General features: G+C 38.6%; 1 protein-coding gene across 1 annotated transcript in view; it reads left to right on the top strand.

The window, feature by feature from the left end:
• ASXL3 (ASXL transcriptional regulator 3) overlaps positions 1-21164 on the top strand; it is a 177608-nt gene that overhangs the window by 79027 nt on the left and 77417 nt on the right. Inside the window, exons 10-12 of the mRNA XM_032595328.1 lie at positions 6401-6522; positions 17792-17909; positions 18868-18987. Coding sequence (XP_032451219.1) covers positions 6401-6522; positions 17792-17909; positions 18868-18987 — 360 coding nt within the window. The remainder of the gene's footprint in view (positions 1-6400; positions 6523-17791; positions 17910-18867; positions 18988-21164) is intronic.

Here is a 21164-nt window from a genome sequence, read left to right as displayed (position 1 = left end):
GTTTTATTCACTGCTTTCCCCCTGCATTTTAAACAGCGCTTGGCATGAAGGTGTTCAGTAAAAGTTTTGCGACCAAATGAATGATTCATAAATAAGCTTCCTCTAAGACTTCGTTCTCTTTTGAAATGTGATTGAATTCTAACCATGTGTCACTGTGTTATCCCTAACATACTCTGTGCTCTTCAATTTAAATTGTTTATTTATAAAACCTGTATTAAGCTTATAGTGTATAGCAGGATTATTTCTACAGAAAACTGTTTTGATTTGAGAGCATCTAGTTTGATCAGAAAATTGAAAGGGAGTAATTGGAGGGAGAACTGATAGAAATGGAATGGATCAAAGGCTGCTCTTCTTCCTGCCTGAGTTAGACCTTCGAACACCAGTTACCTCTGATAGCCTGTTACTTACTGTGTGGCTTAGTGGGATACAGCAATTAATATCTTTGTTGCAGTGACTGTATCGTGCACAGATCCTGGTCTGTGTTGTAGTTCTGCCCTCCTATAGCTCCTGCCATTTTAAGTAAGCATTGTGATTTCTAATTTTGACTTTTAAATTATCTTTATTTTTATTCCACTATGCAAAACCTCCAAACTGTGACTTTCCTTTTAAAATAAGGCAACAAGTAAGGATGGCAGAAGGGAGTTTATCTGCATTGAATGGCAGGTCATGTGACTTTCCACTGACCTTCATAGGATGTTTTGTGGTTTGGTTTTCATATTTTCCCTAACTGACTTTAGGATAATTACAATTTCCTAAGATAAAAAAAAAAATTCACTTCTTGTATATGCTTTTCCATAACAATAAACTGTGCTTTGCTGACATCCCCATTCACGAATTCTTATTAAAAGCCATAATTGGGGGCACCTGGGTGGCTCAGTCGGTTCAGCGTCCGACTTTGGCTCAGGTCATGATCTCACGGTCTGTGAGTTCGAGCCCCGCGTTGGGCTCTGTGCTGACAGCTCGGAGCCTGGAGCCTGCTTCACATTCTGTGTCTCCCTCTCTCTCTGCCCCTCCCCCGCTTATGCTCTGTCTGTCTCTCTGTCAAAAATAAACAAACATTAAAAATTTAAAAAGCCATAATTGAAAGTTAACATCAAAAATACTTTAGATAAATATAATGAAAATCAAATTTCACAGTTTAGTTTAATAAACTTTTATAGATCAGCTGCTCTGTGCCTATCTTTGCACATAAGTAAGTCCTGAGTTGCTGAAGCTGTGGGTGGTGAGGCAGGCAGAAGCACCAGTTGCGGTGAATGCCATGAATTCATACACTAAGTTCCAAGGAAACATGGAGGAAGGAGGAGTAAGCCTACCTCGGAGACTGGCACAGTCAGGAAGGCTTTGGGGGAAGCTGTTTGAGTTTGGTCTGCCAAGGTGAATTTGCTAGGCAAAGAGATGGAGAAGGGGATTCGAATGAGGAATGATTAGAGCAAGCACAGTAAATACAGCAAGTCACTGTGTTCAGGAAATACCACAGGGTCTCAGTTGGCTGGATCCGAGACGATGGGAGTTGGGGAGGCAGACAAGATGTGAAACTAGAAAGAGAGACAAAGTCAAGGTGGCATTCTGTTTTCTCCCTTCTTTAGGTCTCGGTTTAAAGGTCAAAGCCCTCCTGTACCCTTTTCAGTGGATTAGTAATTACATTGTGGGGAGAATGTCCTATACCTTCTCTCTGTCATGCAGCTTTAAAAATAGGAGCTCTAACCTGTATTTTCTATTCAATTTCATTTTCAAGTTGAATGGTGAATGACAAAGGGGAGAGAGGAGGACATCATGGAGACTCTAGAGTCAGAAATCCAGTCTTGCTGGCCAGTCACCAGTTTCTCCAGCCTTCAGGACTATTTCATGATGACCTGTAATCCTCCCTTTCTCTTTGCTCCTGAGCCTTCTAAGTAGAATATTTTTTTTTTATTTAAAAAAAAATTTTTTTCAACGTTTATTTATTTTTGGGACAGAGAGAGACAGAGCATGAACGGGGGAGGGGCAGAGAGAGAGGGAGACACAGAATCAGAAACAGGCTCCAGGCCCTGAGCCATCAGCCCAGAGCCTGACGCGGGGCTCGAACTCACAGACCGTGAGATCATGACCTGGCTGAAGTCGGACGCTTAACCGACTGCGCCACCCAGGCGCCCCCTAAGTAGAATATTTTGAATGAGGGCTTTGGGAATGTGTGTGTTAGTGAGATTGGAAGTGGTTGACGAACAAATACTGATAATCTCATTGCCTGTTTGAATTTAAAGCCAGCAGATGAGCATTTAAGTATGTCTTTGGCTTTGCCTACTTTTGGCAGCCAAGCAAATCGTAGACAGAAATAATACTTCTGTACCTTTTAAAAAAATGTCTTCTTGTCTTTGGTTTTTCCACCTATGCGAAGGGCAGGCAGTCTTGGAGGGTTTTGAGGTATAAATCCTGACATTCATTTTGTGATCATGCCAGTGAAGTTAGGGGGAAAAAATCTGCATTCGTTTTTGAATACCAAGAACATATCACTTTCTAAGCTGCATGTCAGTGTTTGATATTTATTGGATAAAACATCTGCCCTAATTCTTCAGTTTCCTGGTTTCTGTTATAGTTTCACATACAAGGGATTTCCCCTGGTCCTTCCTTTAACATTAGTTTTTCTTTGGCTTGTATTTCATAGGCCAGACTCAGTCCCTTATATAAATATTCAGGCAACTGTTTAAAATGAGCCCTGTATTATTTATTTATCACATCTGTTATTAAGAAAGCTGCAAGAATTAAATAAAAGTGAAAACCGTGTGTTTTGTCAGAATATGAATCTGCGTGAACCTCCACAATCCAGCTACTTAGTGAGTGTTTTTCGATTCAGCCACCCTCACCAGATACATGGAAGAAGAATGAATAAAATCCTCATATGCGCGTGCTAAGGGTCTATTTTTGTCAGTGCACACATATACACACACAGCACACACAGGCACGTACACACCACACATGCAGGTGCATTGTTTGGAGCTTATGGATGCACTGCATTGGGCATTTTAGTCTTTCCTGTCTTTGTTCATTTTATTCTTGATGTTTTTCCTTAAAAATAAGGTATTTGGTTATTTTAACCCAAAGGAACACTCACTTAGAGATTTTATTTTCTATTTCATTTACTTAAAAAAATTTTTTTTAACGTTTATTCATTTTTTCAGAGACAAAGACAGCGTGAGCAGGGGAGGGTCAGAAAGAGAGAGGGAGACACAGACTCTGGAGCAGGCTGCAGGCTCTGAGCTGTCAGCACAGAGCCCAAAGTGGGGCTCAAACTCACGGACCGTGAGATCATGACCTGAGCTGATGCTTAACCGACTGAGCCACCCAGGTGCCCCCTTGTATTTACTTTTTTAAAGATTCTATAATTATGTTACTAGAAATAAATAATTAGGGGAAAAATGGTTTTGTCCCAGGAGATAGGAGCAAGTTCCAAAAGAGGGGATCAGGGAGGAAATAAACTATATAGGAAGGAGTCCTCATGATGCTTCTCTCGAGTGTAGGATGGACTGGAAGATAGAGCAAAATAGAATTTAGTGGAAGGAAAATGAGTCATTTTGAGAAAAAAAACTTCATAGGATTCCTTGATGCTGTTTCGTTTTATCGCCCTGCCCTCCATCTGAAATTCTGGGCTCTAAGTTGAGCAGAATCTTCCTTTTGGAAGCACAAAATACATGTGAATCACTATTGACATAGCGCAGTAGTGAATTTAAATCCAACAATGCAATATATTTTCTGATACTGAAATAGGTATCATGATATTCAGTGACTTCCTAGGTCAGAGAGAAATAGAGTGAGTTGTAAGGTACCTGTCATCCTCAGGAAGGAGAGCTGTGTACTGCTTATTGCTGCAGTCAGAAGAATAGGAGGGGAATAGCAGGCTTCAATTACGTACTAATTCGGTATTTGTCATTTAAAAAAAATTAAAAATTTTCATTGGGAGGGACAGAGAGGGAGAGAGAGAATTCCAAGCAGGCTGCCTGCTCAGTGTAGAGCTGCATGTGGGGCTCGATCCTATGACCGAGAGATCATGACCTGAGCTGAAATCAAGAGTTGGACACTTAATCAACTGAGCCACCCAGGTGCCCCAGCATTTGTCATTTTTTGATCCTGCTTCACTGGAGTTTACCTTTGAAAGACTTAGGAATAAAAGTACTTCCTAAGAAGCAAATTGGTAAATTTGTGTAGATGTTCAATATGCAGAAGCATTCTCCTGTTTTCCATAAATTCCCTAAAATCCATGGACTGCGTTTTGTTCTCCTTTTTAACTAATCAGTAAGTTTCCATTTGTCTAGGTGGAAATACTAGTCTAAGAACGTGAAGTAATGAGACGCATTTGTTAATGCCCACTTTGCTTGTGGCTCGGCTTTGAGGCCCGTGCAGTTGGCATCATTTGGCCTGTTGGCCACATTCCTCTCAGTTCCCGGTTTGTTACACTTCATAGAGACCTCAGAACATCGAAAAGACCATGTGTATAATCACTATAAAAGTCAGTTTATCTTTGGAATGTAAACCGATGATTGATTTCTAATCTTTCTTGAGTAAGATTTGGCAGTGTGTTAAGATTTAAGTGATCATTTCAGGGAGAAAAACCTAGGAGCCATAGTTCATGCAAGCAGTGTTATAAAATGTTTCTTAACTACAACGTTTAGAGTGTTTTAAGGAAAAATGTCGTATGGTATCACCTGATACCATACCAGGGGCTTCTCTGGCTCCATCCACGGGCAAATCCTTTTGCGTCTTCAACCCTAGTACTCTCTGAGCCGTTCGCTCTCATGTTTTTTCATGTCGGTGACTAAATGACTTGATCTCCCTGCCCTTATTAACTTCCTGTTACAGCACTTTCAACAGGATGCAACTAAATTAAACTTCTTTAGACACTAAGTTTTTGCATCAGTTGTGGGGCTTTGAGGCCGAATATTTTAAGCGGGAAACTATGGGTCTGGCCCAGGCTCCCATCTCTGCTATTTTGTTGGCTGTGATACTATTGACAAGTAGTTGAGCCTCTCTAAGCTCTAGTTTTCTCTCTCAAAAACAGAGACAATGCCTTTCCATCTTGCAAGGAAGCAGCAAGGAAGTGGCAAGGGTGAAATGAGATCACATATGTAAAGTGCTTGGCATTAATAACTAACAATTATTTCATGGTCCAAAACTTGTTCATTTTGTTTAGTAATCAGTACCTTGATTAATTTCTGTATTAAAAAAAACTTGACTAATTCTTTTTTTTCCTAACATTCTCTTTCATGAACCACATTTTTAATTTCTAGGCAGCATGTGCTTGAGTCTATCTAAAGCAGCTTTAGTGTTCTCAACACTATGCACGTGCATATGCTTCCATTTTTGACTAGAACAATTTTTACTCCTCCACCTGCCTCTAGAGCTCAGGTCAGAATCCTCTCAAGTTACTGTTCCTTGGAAATTTTCTTGGATTAGTGTTAACCCTGGTGCCCTTAAAAAGTCATATTTTGAGCTTTTCCAATATGTTCTCAAGTTATTTTTTTCCATCTAACTTCCTCTTGCCTCCTGCCTTTGACATATGCCTCCATTCTGCCACTAATTACAGTGCTTCCTTACTTTGATTTTCCAAATAACTCTTTCCCCTCTGCTGTGCATAGAAAAGGGCCAGCGTCCGTGCTGCTGCCGAAGTTACTCAGTGGTTGACCTTTTCTCTCGGGTGGAAGGTTTGAGGACTGAAGAAGAGCTCTAGCTATAATCCAGGCATCATAGAGAAGAAAGTGAATGTGGGCCTTTGTCACCCATGACAGCAAGACATTGGCTCTTCTGCAGCCTTTTTGAAGTAAATGTCCTCTGTAGAATAGGTGACAGGAAAGCTTGACTCTGGTACAAGTGGGCAGATTACGTGGTAATCTAAAGAGGGCACGGTTTCCCTGAACACAGTTGTCTCAAATTGACATCCAGAATCTCGGATTTTATTTTTCCTTCTCCATGGTAGATGTCTTGGCCCATAGGAGAAGGTAAACGTGTCACAGTAGGCCATAGAGTCTGTAGAAGGAGGGCTGGTAAATTGAAGAACAACATGGAGGTTGGTAGATTTGAAACAGTTTCGTTAATTTACATTGTTTCTTCAAAAATACTATGCATTGCCCAAGTCTTGAGGCACATGTTATGTTTTTCTTTTTTATGTCCACACAACCGCCCCATGACATAGAAATTATCATCAATTAGTGGGTAAGGAAACGGAGGTGTAGAGAGGTTACATGAAACTGTGGCCACACAGTTATTAACCGATCTCTTCTCTCAAATCTAGATGCTCTTCTTTTTACTGTGCTATTTGGCTTTATTTTAGGTATCCATTCTCAATTGGAGAGAAGCTCCAAGTGAGTTAATTACAGTGGGTATAAAAAAAGGAATTCAAATTAGTAATATCATTATCTCTCTGTGTCTCTAGTTTGTGCAAAGCAGGTAACTGATGAAGCATCTTCCACTCGAGATTCAAGTCTTGCTAACACAGCAGTGCAGAGCAAGTTAGTGTCTTCCTTTCAACAACACACCAAAAAGGCTCTTAAACAGGTAAGAGAGCTGGCATTTGTTCTTTGTTCTACCTTCTTAAGGTGTTATGTGGAGAAAGCAAAGTAGATAAGAACACAGCAATCAGAAAGCAACAGACGTGTCCTACGTTCAACCACTTCCATAATATTCTAACACTAATTTTACTCTGTGCTGAAAACTAGGAGAGGCTTGGCTGAGAACTTTGATGTAAAAAAGAAGAGGGAAAATGTCCTTGGAATCATAAAAACTTATATTAAGATTTTCTTGAGTAAGGTTTATAGTAAACATACTGGGTTCATAAATGCATTGCATATGTTGAGAATAATGCCTCTGTGGTCTCATGTCTAACTGATAGCTGATGTAAAAAAATAAATAGATAATTTCTTTCTTGTTACTGAGATGCATTAAGTTACAAATAAGAAAAACAGTAATTGTGGCTTACTTTGAGCAAGAATGTCCATCAGTGAGTGTTTGGTTAATTTTGCAGTATCATCTTGATATTACATAAGCAGTCTTGAATTCTGCATCCTTGCCCTGAGATGGTGATGGGAGGGAATGGTTGTAAGATTGGCCTCCAGGCTTTGAGATACCCTGGCCTGAATTCTTGCAACTCTCGGCAAGACACTTTTCTTCCCTGAATCTCGACTTTCTTCTCTAGAAAATGTGGAAAATAATAGTACCTTTCACATGGGAATGACCTGAGGATCAAGTGAGGTGAGAAGTTGAAAGCACATGGTACAATGAGTGACCCGTTATAGTCACTCAGTAAATGTTAGCTATTGCTGCCACACTGGCAGATTCTGAATTGTGTGTGCAAGAGGAGAGGAGATGCTGTGGTTAGATGGGGACATTGCAGGATGGTAATACTGTCAGTAAGTGGAAAGCTTATGTATGTGGCTGTTCATGTGAAAATTCATGGCTTTCCCTTGTTTAACTGCTTTCCTCTTACATATTTTATTTTGATCCTTTTTTTTTTTTTTTTTTTTTGAGAGGGAGAGAGAGCCTGAGCAGGGCAGAGGGAGAGAGAGAGGGGGGGGGGGGAGAGAGAGAGAGAGAGGGAGGAAGGGAGGGAGGGGGAGAGAGAGAATCTTAAGCAGACTCCATGTTCATTGTGGATCCCTACACGAGGTTCGATCCCATGACCCTTGGATCATGACCTTAGCTGAAATCAAGAGTTGGACGCTTAACTGACTGAGTCACCCAGGCACTCCTGTTTTGATCCTTCTGTGACAGCCCCCTCAATCTCACCTCCTTCAGGCCCTTACCAAGTCTAGGAAGAGAAGTATCATTCTAGTGATAAATTGATAACAAGGGAAGAGAAATCATGTTTGTTTTTTTTAATTTTTTTTAATGTTTATTTATTTTTGAGACAGAGAGAGACAGAGCATGAATGGGGGAGGGTCAAAGAGAGAGGGAGACACAGAATCCGAAGCAGGCTCCAGGCTCTGAGCTGCCAGCACAGATCCCGACACGGGGCTAAAACTCACGGACCGTGAGATCATGACCTGAGCTGAAGTCGGATGCCCAACTGACTGAGCCACCCAGGCACCCCGAGAAATCATGTTTTTTAAATAAAGTGAATTTTTTTTAAGTCTCACTAACCAGTAAAGTTCTTAATAGTCATATGCAATCTCCTAGACTTAGAATGTCTCCATGTACCTTCTCCTCTGCTTCAAACAAGGACACTTAGGAAAGAAACTCAACATTTTTGTACTGACTTAAAATTACTTTTCTATTCTCTACTAATTATCGAAATTGCAGTATTTCCTTTCATTGGTATTGTATTTAAGGTAATTAGTGTTGCATCAAATAATCTTTGGTGAGCTTGCCATTTCTGTCTTGTGAAATGTTTTAAATCAAAGAACAAAAGTGAATTCAGTGTTGAGATCCCTTTTTAATTGATGAAATAAAGGATGGATGACAGGGAAGTCTGGGAAAAGGCTCATTCAGGCGGCAAATAGGATGCAGATAATAAAATACTAACCGGGATAGAACAAAGGATGCAAAGCTGGATACTGGTACTTGTAGCACTTAAGAAACATAGATACAATCATAAATGAAAGTCATACTTTTGAAGGGCAGCGATTTAAAAACTATGTACACTATGAAACATCCCTGTATATGAATGTAAAGATAGAGATTCAAATCCATGTATTGTTATGTCCCATTATTTTTTACTTTCTTCATTTAGGCTTCATATTACTGGAACATGTTTTGCCATTACTAAAACATTTTTTAACTTTGAGTTAGTGTTTTTGTTTTGCTGTAGAGCATGTGCTCATGGGAACTGCCACTTGCTTGCTTAGGATTTAAGCCTTGTTTTAAGAAACCTGTCCTGTAAGCTTCTTCATGTCCTAGAAGAGTATTAATTTCTTAAGATTTCATATTATATAACCAAATAGCAAATTAGCTACAGTGAGAATATGGCACAATATGTAAAAGATATGCTAATGTTAGATTAATAATCAAATTCATATTGGAAATACATTTAGAAAAAAGCTGTTCTTGCAGAATTTTGCCCAGATTCCCTGTAATTGCTGAATTTCTTAAGACAGCATTTCAAAAATTGACTGAACATGAAGCATTTTAAATTGTAGCAGCCTCAGCAAATTTGCAGCTTTCTTTTCTTTTGGATAGTTGGATGGCTATGACCAAATAGAATTCGCTCTAAGTGTATGTATGTGTATGTATATATATATGTGTTTTCTCTACTTGTGAATATGTTCTTGTGTGTATAAATGCATGTATAAGTCATAATCTCATGAATGCAGGGCCAGCTGAATGACCCTAATAATAATTACATTAGCTGATATTTACTTCTCTGAATTCTAGACATTATGCTCTGCATTTTATATATACTATGTCATTGAATCCTTATAGAAATCCTTTAATGTGTGTACTAGTATTCCCATTTTTCAAATGAGGAAAATAAGGCCCAGAGACTTTAGCTAACTTGCCCACAATTGTCCAGCTAGTGAGTTTGGGAGATGATATTTGAACCCAGAATCATAGTTTTAGATTCTTCCCTCTTAACGAATACTGCCTTTTAGCATATGGTATGTAGTATGTAGTATGATATCCAAGGACATTTACATTCTTCAGTATTTGTATAATGTAAGGAAAGAAAGACAGCAAAGTCATTAATATTATTTTCGAACACAGACTGCTTATGCTCAGCGTCAACACTTATAATGGTAGACACTCAACTATATCAAATATATATCTCTTTTGTTACTAGAAGTATATTCTGAGTCAGTAGGACTCTAGTAATATAAGTGTATATTGGCCCATGTAGAATCTTAGAAAGAAGTAGGTGGAAAAAAAGAAAATAAACAAAACCCAGTAGCTTTGTAAGACTAAATGTAGCAAAAAAAATAATAATAATTTAAAATAAGCCTTCATGCAAACTAAGCCAGACATGATTTCTCAGATCTGAGGCCCTGTCTCCGCCCCCACCACCACCCCCACCTGAAGCATGTTGCCATAGAGAGTGGCTCTGGTACTTCGCAGCACTCTGGATTGCAGTGTAATTATAGGCTGGACGATAGGGAGGCTAGAATGTCCCTTGCCTGTTGATACAGAATATTGTCATTGCTCCTAAATATTTGGGTCCCTTTTACTTTCTAATCATCAAAATGTTAGTTAGCATCATATGTTAGATACAATTACCTGAATAATATATTGTCATCTCAGTAGATTATTTTTTTCTGAATAAGCATATTCCAAATAAAACATAGAAGCCTCTGGAGAGTAGCAGATTGCTGATTATTACCTTGTTCCCTGTCTTCTTTCCACCTTGTTTTTTTTTTAGTTGTAATGATCTTAAAAAGTATGAAATGATTAGATTTTGAATTTTAAAGAAGGATAATTAAGAGAGATTAAATTTTGGAAGTTTTTAAACAGCAGAATCAAATGTTACATTAAGGAAGGATGAGTCTGTTATGGGATGTAACATGGTGGGGAGTAGAACCTTTCTATGCTGTTGCTGTTGTTTTATTTGAGTTCCTTCATTATTTATTTAGGGTGGTAGAATTTTTTCATAAAGTGGCAGTTTTAGGCATTTTTTCCCTCTTCATATCACAAAGCAGATATGGTCTTGGTATTTTGCTTTAGCTTTGTATGTTTGACCACTACTGTGAAATTCCAAAGGTTATGTTGCATGATGGCAGTTTCTGAACATGGGCGTTGACATTTATCATACTAGCAACAATGCAAGTTGGTGGTGCCTGACACAGCCAGCTGTTTTGTATGTGTGTATTTCTAATTATTTTAGCATTCACAGCATGTGGTATTTTCACATTTTTCAGTAAAGGACTTATTGCATTCAGTGCATTCTTAAGTTACATTGTTAGTGTTGTTTCTCTATTAAAATAAAGCAGGCATTACTGGTTTATGCAAATTCCAAGTGAGCGCAGAGCCTGTGATTTTAGGTTTTATTTTATTTTTCATTAGAGTAAAAACGAGAACCATTCAGTTTTTTTTAGAGTTATCTGACAAGCCTTTCTGTTTACAAAATGAAATGTTTATTTAAAGGCTTTTTTTGGGTCTCTTTTTACAAGAGAATATCACAATACATCTCTAGAGAAAAGGATTCTCAGTCAGCATCTTTTGATTTCTTTCCTTTTGCTTAAAGCCAGAATTGTAATTGATGTATGATAGGATCTTTACTTTTCCCTGACTGGTTTAGCTCTGTTATGTTTGTTTCCTGTTATGTTTTCCTTTAGAACTTACTTTAGAAAGTGAGTTCATTTCCAAGTTGAAGCCTGTTTTTTGTTTTTTGTTTTTTGTTTTTTTCCATACTGAATAGTACCTGGAAGTATTAAACTTGGTTGGTGCCATGTACTCTGTGTAGCTTGGGTGTGTTGGACATTATATACGTGGACAGCTGAGAGGTATATTCCTTCATAGTAGACTCATTTACACTTGCCATCGTTTTGATAACGTGTGTTCCTGGCTTTAAAATTACAGGGTTTAAACTTGTTCAATGAGATATTCCATTAGCATTTCAAAGTATAGCTAAGACTTGATTAGTTGGAAGTACCTCAATGATATCATCCCCCTAAAATGAATCAAGACTAATACGTTAAGACATTACATAATGTCAGGGTCAAAATAATGCAATGTTATAGATTGATCAACAGGGCTGCCTCTAGCTAATTGAGACCTTTGGTGTGAAGTAGAAAAAGCCACCTTTTGTAATTTATCACAACAAAATAAAATCTCCCTTTTAGGGTACCCTTGTGAAGAACAAACGTCCCACCACCATCTAAAGTGACTCTCCTAGTCTCATTTTCTTAATCTATTATGTGGCTTTCTATTGTCCAGGCTTTGGGATATCCAAATTTAGATAATGATAAACTAAGTTACATTTAACTTCTGTTTTATTTGTAGCAGAGTATAAAACAGGAATTTTCTTGTTCTTCTGGAATTTTAGCTAAAGCTCAAAACTGAGGACAATGGGATACACATATACCTGTTGTAAAGAGAGGTGCCAGACACAACCTCAAAGGACTTAGTGAAAGAAGCCTAGACGGCCCTTGATCATGGATCAATAGTTGATATAAAAAAATAGCTCAAGATTTATTTGGAGGAGTATTAACCAAGGAGATTTTATTAAAGTGTATAGAGCTCTGCTACATCCTCTCTCTTGGTGAAAGGAGGCACAGTCTAAGTGAGAGAAAGACTCGGACAGAAACATTCATGAAGGATGGGATTTTATAGGTATGTATGTATATATGTATGTATGTGTATATACATATATATGTATATATATATATTTCTCATTTATATTTTATATGTTTATTTTTATTTGTATTCACACACCTACATATATACATATGTACATACACACTTTTATATGTGTGTGTGTATGTGTGTGTGTGTGTGTGTGTATACATATATAGTTATAACTAGATGATAAGTACATAGGTAACGTTATCTATATAACTAGATAACGTATGCCATCCAAATCTAGCAGTTGGCCTCCTGCCTCCCCAAAGATTGTAATTCTGTGACTGTGGTAATGCTGGATGAGACAACTTTGACCTATTATTCACCTCCTTTTCAACTCCCAATCCTGGGGAGCCCAGAAATAGAGGAAGAAAATGGAGGAAGAGTAAAATCAGGAATCTGTTAACTAAGGTAGTTTTTGACCCGAAGCATTGGTGTGATCTGGGAGAGCAGAAAGAAGGCTTTATAGTCAAACTCATGTTTTTAAGCCTGAAAAATGAGACTGTGTAAATACTTGAAGATGACCCGAAAAGCTGTATGTTGTATGTAAAGTATTGTCCAGAAATGGAAAAGGGAAATTGGTCAGAACACATGTGAAGGCAACATTAGGAAAATAAAGTTATTTCTTGATTGTTCCATGCCAATCTCTGCCTTTTGAATAAACCAGTAATATAATTTACAGAGAAATAGATGAGAGCTTTTCTATTTTTATGAAAATTATTTTTATGAGTTTTTTATTTATACTTAGTAAATATTTACTGAGCACCTAGTATAGCCCATATCATCTTCTAGTAACTGGGAATATGTTAGTGAACAAAAAAAAAAGATGAAAATCCTTGTCTTTCGTAGAGTCTGTATTCTAGGTTGGGAAGAGAAGAGAAAATGACATTACACAGTATAATATACTTTCCATGGGAGGAGAATAAGGCATAGTGGATGTTGGGGCTGGAGAATATGGTGGGAAATGCAGTGTAAGAGTTTGTGACCTGAATGTTTGTGTCCCCCACATTTCATAAATTGAAATCTTCGATTTGATGGTATTTGAAGATGAGGTCTTTGGAAGTGTTTAGGCCAATAGGGCCGTGCCCTCCTAAATGCGGTTAGTGTTCTTACAAAAGAGACCCTACCACAGTTCCCTAGCCCCTGTCTGCCTCAAGAGGATACAAAGAGAAGCCCATAGTCTAAAGGAGGGGCCCTCACAGGTTCACACTGGCACTGTGATCTCAGGCCTCTAGCCTCCAGACTGTGTAGAATGAATTTCTGTTGTTTACAGGTTACCTAGTCTGTGTTATCTTGTTCTAGCAGCCCAGATGGGCAAAGGCAATGAGTAGACTCAAGTATATGAGGAAATGAACCATTCAGATGCCTGAGGGAAGAGCGTACATGCACAGAAAAGAATTCATGCAGAGGATCTGAGGCAGAAGTGTTACTGGAGTGTTAAAGGACCCTTCCCTAAAGGGCTCAAAATGCTCAGAACTGCTGGGAAGCTTGTCCAAGGTGTGGGGTGCAATGTACTGCATGCAGTGGAGCCTTATAGTTGTATGCCGAAGAAGTGCGTAAAGGCAGAGTGCACTTATTTCTTGGAAGACACCCAGTGCTTTCTCTTTGCGAGGCCTCTTTCACATCTCCAGTGCACAAGTACCAGTGTGGTCACTGTAGGCTGTGGGAAGAGACTGGGGTTGTACAGCTGCCTTTGCTTTGGCCATAAATCCCCTGTTCCTAATAAACCCTTGGCAATCATTTCGGGGAATTCTTTTCCATTTCTGTAATCTTCCTAGTCTTTTTTTCCAGCTACCCTGGCTATTTATTCCTTGAACTGCCAAAGAATTTTCCTGATAGGGGTCTCAATACTGTTTTTTAAACTGATTGGAGATTCTGCCATCTTCACGTGGCTGGTTCTTCTTGTCATTTGGATTTCCTCTCAACTGTCACCCCCCAAGAGGTTTTCCTTCCCACCCCAGTTATTCTCCCTCATCATCCTGGCATAATTTTCTTAGTACTTGTGTGTGTGTGTAAAACTATGATGTTTATTTTCTGTGATTCCTTGCCAGTCTTTTGCTAAAATGTGAAATAATGAAGACAAAAATGTTCTTGTCTTATTCATTGCTATGGATCAGCAGTGCGTATACTGGACTACAACGGTAAGTCCTCAAAAAATGCATTCATTACAGAATGAGTAAATTAGATAGAATTAACATTTATTGAATATTTACTATGTGCTACAAATAGTGCTAAATATTGTTCTGTGATTTCGTATTTAAAACATCTTACCAACACTGTTGTCTCTGTTTTATAGGGACATTTTGCCCAAGTAATTTACCCAGCCTTACTCTGCTGGTTAGTTAATTCTTTCTCTGCCTCTGCAACCTTGCCCTTACCCAGTGCACCACACAGTCAGTAAGATGGCTCCGCGCCAGTCCCTGTTCCTCTACAGATCCTCACATTATAAGCCCTCTGCTGGGCAATGGTTAGACTCATTTATCTGGTGAGGTGAGGAACATTGGGATCGGTGCATAGTAGGTCTCGAAGGTTGGTGCCCTCAGCCCGAGTTTAGCTCAGTCATCTTTGTTTTGTCTGGTACATTGTTTAAAAACAGGAAGACTCACCTAAAAATCTAGTTGTGTTGCATCTGTTGAGTACTTACTGCCTCTTCCAATGGGATATGTGCTTTCCCACTCACTTCCGCGTCCCACTGTCATTGTCTCACCCCAGCCGATGTGCTCCAAAAAAGTACTGCATATTTTTCAAGGGATTGTGAGGAGACACGCAGCATATGTGTGAGTGGTGGATGTGCCCACCGTTGTGGAAATAGAGTTATGTAACCAAACAACCCATGAACGACTAGCTTCGTTACTTACAGGACGAACACCCTACAACAAGAAAACAGGGATCACTATTAATACAGGAACCATTGTACTACAGCCAGCCTCATGGACATGACCAGCGCCAGAGTTTTCTTGTTTGGAGCCCACACGATCCCAAATCCCTCACTTAGCACGGTTTGCCTCTACCTCCATCCACATTTTGATCTGCTTGGAAGGTGTCCTTAGTGTCCAGAGTCAAATAAATCCTGCTTTCTGGGAAGTGAATTGGCATCTGCAAGTTAGCCTAAAGTGACTATGAATCTAGTAAATGTGATCAAGATGCTTCTTCTAATAACTGAACTGTGGTACTCCTTGAGTTTGCCTCATAGCCTGCTGCTTCACTGCTGTGACTGGCCTCGCAGTAAACAAAGACTCCCCAATTTTTGTTTATCTGCCTGTAGAAATGTTACTTGGGGTCAAATATAATGCATGTTTTTCAGAAGTAAAACAGGAAAGTGTGCATATTTTAAATACACTTAAAATAATTTTTTTAATTGGGGGACATTTAGTTTTGGTCACCGAGAGACGTTGTTTCATTTCAGTATTTAAAAATACTGTGTTAAGAAATATTCATTCAAATTTCTGTGTACGTATTTATTTAAAAAAATCATTGAAATGGTCTCAGTACTGATTAGTATTCCTTTATCCCTACCGTGGCTGCACCTTGACGCTCTGGGTGGTGCTGGCGTGGCTGGTGGTGGTGGTTCTCTTCCTCCTGCCTCCCCCTCTCCCTCCTCCTCCTCCTCCTCCTCCTCCTCCTCCTCCTCCTCCTTCTCTGTCATGTGTGCTATCTGTCCAGCTGCTAATTTTTCTATAGTAGAGTCCTCTCAGGACAAAATGTTTATTACTTTAGTTATTATCTACCAAAAATGCTATGAAAAGACATGGCATCTTTAACTTTATGATTCCAGTTTCTAGGTAGCACCTGTGTTTAATTTTTTTTTCTTAAGCAGTATTTTCAAATATATACCTATCCACCCTAACATAAAATTAATATTTTTTAAAATACTCACTTGGATTGCGAAGGGAAATAGTCGAAATCTATGATGTATAGACTCCTAAAAATTAATCATTCTTTGTACACAGGTATTGTTTTGTGAAGTCTTACGTAGTAGGCAAAAATGGTCTTAATTGTAATTTGAGGCACTGTGTTGCCTCATTCTGTTTTGTTATTGGATTGATAGGTTAATGTCTATAAATGGCTTTGAGCTTTTACACCAGGCTATAGACATTTATGTGGTTATGTACACCTTGATGAAAAAAAGAGTAGTAAATGTCCTAAATATTTTATGGCACACATGTTCTCATTAAATATATTATTGACAGCAAGCAAAAGGTGAGGAGGAGGGCATTTTATTCGGGTTTGATCTCTTGTCCCCACATGGTGCCTGGTATTTGACAAAAGCTCAGGAGATGTAGGAATTGAAGGGAAGTTCCTTGTGTTACTAATAGCCAACAGTATCGTTCGTAATAGACTCCCCCAGCCACTCGCTTTGCCATCTGGTTCTAAATCTCATCTGAATCTGCTTTCTCTCATTTAAGTGGTGTTTAATTTTTCACTTCTGTAATTATTTGATTGCTAAATCTTATGGTCTACAAGTTGGACATTCAACTAATACCCTTTGCAAATACAGTGACATTGTTTCTGACAGCAGGGGATATATAGTCGGTGCAGTATTTTAGGAGGTTGTGACAACTTCTGGTCGAAGAACATTAATCAAGTAACTGAGTTGTTATAAAATTGGTAGAAATGACACAGAAGCCAGGAATAAAAATGTTTGAGACTGTCTGTGGTCAGCCTTTTAACCTTTTGAGGAATTTTAGCCTCCTTGTAACTGGGAATTTAATGTCTCTTCAGTTTCGTGTGCTGAATACCCTTTTTATTACAGGTAATTTTCTGTGTAAAGCGATCCACTGGATAAGCTGTATTTCAGAACTTTTAAATGTCTTTTATTACATTATCATCGCTGTGGTTGATTCATTTATGAAACACAAAGCACTCCCATTTGGAGAGATTTATTCTCGTATCAATTTTTTTTTTTCCTGGATTTGCCAGAACGCCGTCATGTTCGTGTTCTGAAGGTTAATGCCCAAAGTCAAGCAGACAGAAGCCGAGTGCTGCAAGGTTTCCAAGATTAGGACTGATTCCCTTCACAGAAATAAATGATTCCTGCCATGTTCAGTGATTTTGTGCAGCGCTCCCCACGGCTGAGTGAGTGCATCAATACTGTAGTCCTTACCTGCTGTACATACTGATGACACTCGGTGTTAACTTGATTGACTGAGCAGTGCACTGGAGAGGACGCACCTGCAAGAGAAGTGCAGACACATATATTTTTATCCTGGTCTTGAAACATTTATTTTACATTTATTTTACTTGGGAGCCGTGGCTTCAAGTTCCATGGGCTCCCAAGCCACGCTGCCGAGGTAGAACAAACCTTTAAGTGCTGCTTTGTTTTCAGAATTATACCCCAAAATGCTCTCAGGTTGATACCCTTTGCCAAAGCCTGATTTTATGCTTTTGAGGGAAAATGACATGAAAATGACATTAAGGATCAGGATAAATTAGTGACTCTGTGGAATTTAAGTCTCTTAAGAGGTGGTATCTAATGGTGGGCAAATGGACCGTTTAATTCAATCATGAGAAATCATTTTGGCTATATTTTTATGTTATATTTTTTTATCATGTTTTGTAGGCTTTGAGGCAGCAGCAGAAAAGAAGAAATGGAGTCTCAATGATGGTAAACAAGACTGTTCCTCGTGTTGTTTTGACACCATTAAAGGTGTCTGATGAGCAGTCGGATTCGCCTTCAGGTAAAGAGCTCAAATATTGTATGCTTGGCCAGTTTCTGCCCGAAGGAGACTTCCTCACTGTGAGAGATGTCACAGATTTGCTCTGCAACTGAATAATATTTCTACTTGAGGTTTCATTTTAATTTTTTTATACTTTTGACTCTTTCAGTGATTCAAAACTAACAGGGCATTTTGTTCTTAAGAAAATAAAAGGCACCAGCTCATTCATCATCAAAGGACTTCATTTGCTGATGTCAATAGGTGTAAGAAAATGTGTGGGACTGCTAGGTGGATTTTTTTGTTGTGGCTTTGGCTTTTGTTTGAATGTTGAACTTTAATGGTGGACCCCATGCTGGTGTGTAATGCCATCAAAAGCAGTTCTTCCGTGAGTGTGAATTTGTTTTTCAGTCTTCTGCAAAATCGGGCATCCTTTATTAGTTTCTGTGTTCTGGGAACATTCTTCTCACCTCAGCGCAGCCCTGACCTTTTCTTCTAATTTACCTTCTGTCACTTTATCAGCTATGTACCATTCTATTTATTATAGATTGATGTGTGTATTTTCTGTTCCTGTTTCAGCATAAAGTTATTTCTAGAGGTTTGCTCTCTCCTTCTCTTCAAGCCTCTCTTCTGCCTTCATGTTTCCGTCTCTGTCTTGCATGGTCTCTAAATGGTATAGTATTGTTGAAGCTTATTCGTGTGTTTTTACAAAAGATCTGAGTGTTTCTTTTAAAAGCTATCAGATCAGAGAACGTGTTTTTGACTCCACTATTAGGCCATCTGTTCCTGCTTTTTGTTCTGTTTGATTGATTTATTGGGCTTTTCTCTTTATATCCAGTAAAGGAATCAGATTGTGGCCAAAGGTAGTGAATTAACTTATAGAAAAGGAGATTATATCTATGGTTTTTGAAACAATTTTAGATTTTTCTTTTCAAGGACAGCAAGAGGAAGATAATGACATAATAACTATTTCCTTTTTTAGGCTCCGAATCTAAAAATGGTGAAGCAGACAGTTCAGATAAAGAAATGAAACATGGGCAAAAATCTCCCACTGGAAAACAAACAAGTCAGCACTTAAAACGATTAAAAAAGTCTGGTTTGGGTGAGTGTTCAATAGCCTATGACATTTCACGTTTTAGAGATTTGTATCTTTTTCAGTGAAATTACAGAAAATTCTTAGGACATTTTTTTAATGGATAAACAAGGAAACTTAAAATTCTTTCTAGTTTATTTAAACCAAAAAAGATACTAAATAAGAAAATACAGTTCCAACAGACTGGTCTTAAGTGTATTGCTGAATCTGTACACGATATTATTGGGTGAAGCAGAGGCTAAAGGTTGGAGATTTAAAACGATCTGTGTATTCAAGAAATTATCTGCCAAGTCATGATTTTATCTCCTATGCCATGTTTTGTTCCTGCAGCCGGGTTTCCGTTTATTGGGATATACTGTATTGGGGGAAAAAGGCAACTTTTTGTAAAGAGTTCATTGAACCATAGAGGACATTGTCAGTGGGGTCCTGCTGCAGTAAAACTGCTCTGCCTCGCTTGTCATCTGTGCTGCTTGAAATATTCAGCAGTGCCTGTCGGAAAAACAGTGTAAAACTGCCGACAAGTGTGGGAGACACAGTCCCTGGGTCCTGAGACTCAGCACCGGGTTTTCCTCTGCAGATTTCCTTCCTGATAACTTTCACCAGGAATTCAACAGCAGCATTCAGGGAAAACGTAATATGAGAATGAAAAAGATGAAAAAAAAAACACATCTGGGGCTGAACATTGTAATTCTCTACCGAATCTGCCTTGTTGGATGTCTGGACCTAATGGCTTCTTTCTTTCAGTTATTTCACCTCTGAGCAAGGGTAACGATAATGACCTGGATCATTGTAATGTTTTGTGAAATGGTTGGTAGAAACTACAAAGTTACTGACCTGAACTTTTTTATTGGTTCTGCCACTTACTTTCTTGGCAACTTAGGGTAATTCTTATTTGCAGTTCATGTGTTTATAGAATTCAAGCAAGTGTTTAACTTTATAACTTGATTCTATATTTACATATAGAATAAAGTTCAGGTTAGTAACTTTGTAGGAAAGGTTTATTGATCTGGGTTTATTGATTGCCTATCAATCATATATACCAGGAATTTTGCTAAATCCTGGGAGCTTGCTTTCTTTTTTTCTTTCTTTCTTTCTACTTTTTAAAGTAATCTCTCCGCCCAACATGGGGCTCAAACTCATGACCCCAGGATCAAGAGTCTCATGCTCTACCAACTGAGCCAGCCTGGCACCCTGTTGCTTTCAATAAAAAGTCTTTGAATAGGATTTATATATCTTCAGATAAGATCTCTTTGGGGAAGCAGAATTTATTTTTGTTTTACATTCTTGGCATGTAGTATAATTACCTCTTTTGCATTATTTCCAAGGCTAAATAATTTTATAATTTTTGTGTAGCCCCAATGCATGAATATGTGTTTATGTGTTACATATATACTGATGGGGTTTTTTTTTTGTTTTTTTTCTAGTCTTTTGGGTGTTGTAAAGTTTGTAATTTAATAGAAGTAGTTTCTAAAATAGGAAACTACACTGGGAGAGTGACATGTAAAGAATGTACTAAAAAAAAAAAGTCATGTTATTGTATCCTAAGTAATTTAAAAGTCAGTGACCTTCAGTTAAAAATGGCCTGCTATTGGGGCGCCTGGGTGGCGCAGTCGGTTAAGCGTCCGACTTCAGCCAGGTCACGATCTCGCGGTCCGTGAGTTCGAGCCCCGCGTCAGGCTCTGGGCTGATGGCTCAGAGCCTGGAGCCTGTTTCCGATTCTGTGTCTCCCTCTCTCTCTGCCCCTCCCCCATTCATGCTCTGTCTCTCTCTGTCCCAAAAATAAATAAACGTTGAAAAAAAAAAAATTAAAAAAAAAATGGCCTGCTACCAACCTCAGTAAAGCCAATGCCATATCATGAGTTTAAGAAAATTCAAGGCACAGGGGCCACCCTATTTAATTACTTAGCTAACTTCAGTACTGGAAGTCAAGTGGAGTGTGTATTAGGTGATCAGGATCCTGTCAGGTGTTCAGGTCTTTAGTCAGGATCTCTTGTATTCCGGCTATTGTTACCTAGAAGCCCTGCATGGCAGTAAACATCTTACATGTTAAAAATTGTGTTGTCAGAATATTTCAGCTGGCTTGTTAGCAAATTAAAAAGGTGATAAAGAAGACCACCGAGTTCTTTTTAACCTTTTTTTTTTAAGACTGCAAAGTAGTAGAATAATGAAGCTACATCATTGAAAGA

The sequence above is a fragment of the Lynx canadensis genome, chromosome D3 (assembly GCF_007474595.2).
Source record: "Lynx canadensis isolate LIC74 chromosome D3, mLynCan4.pri.v2, whole genome shotgun sequence".
NCBI lineage: Eukaryota > Metazoa > Chordata > Mammalia > Carnivora > Felidae > Lynx > Lynx canadensis.
The sequence above is the reverse complement of the archived record's forward strand: the minus strand, read 5'-3'. Positions and strand labels throughout refer to the sequence as shown.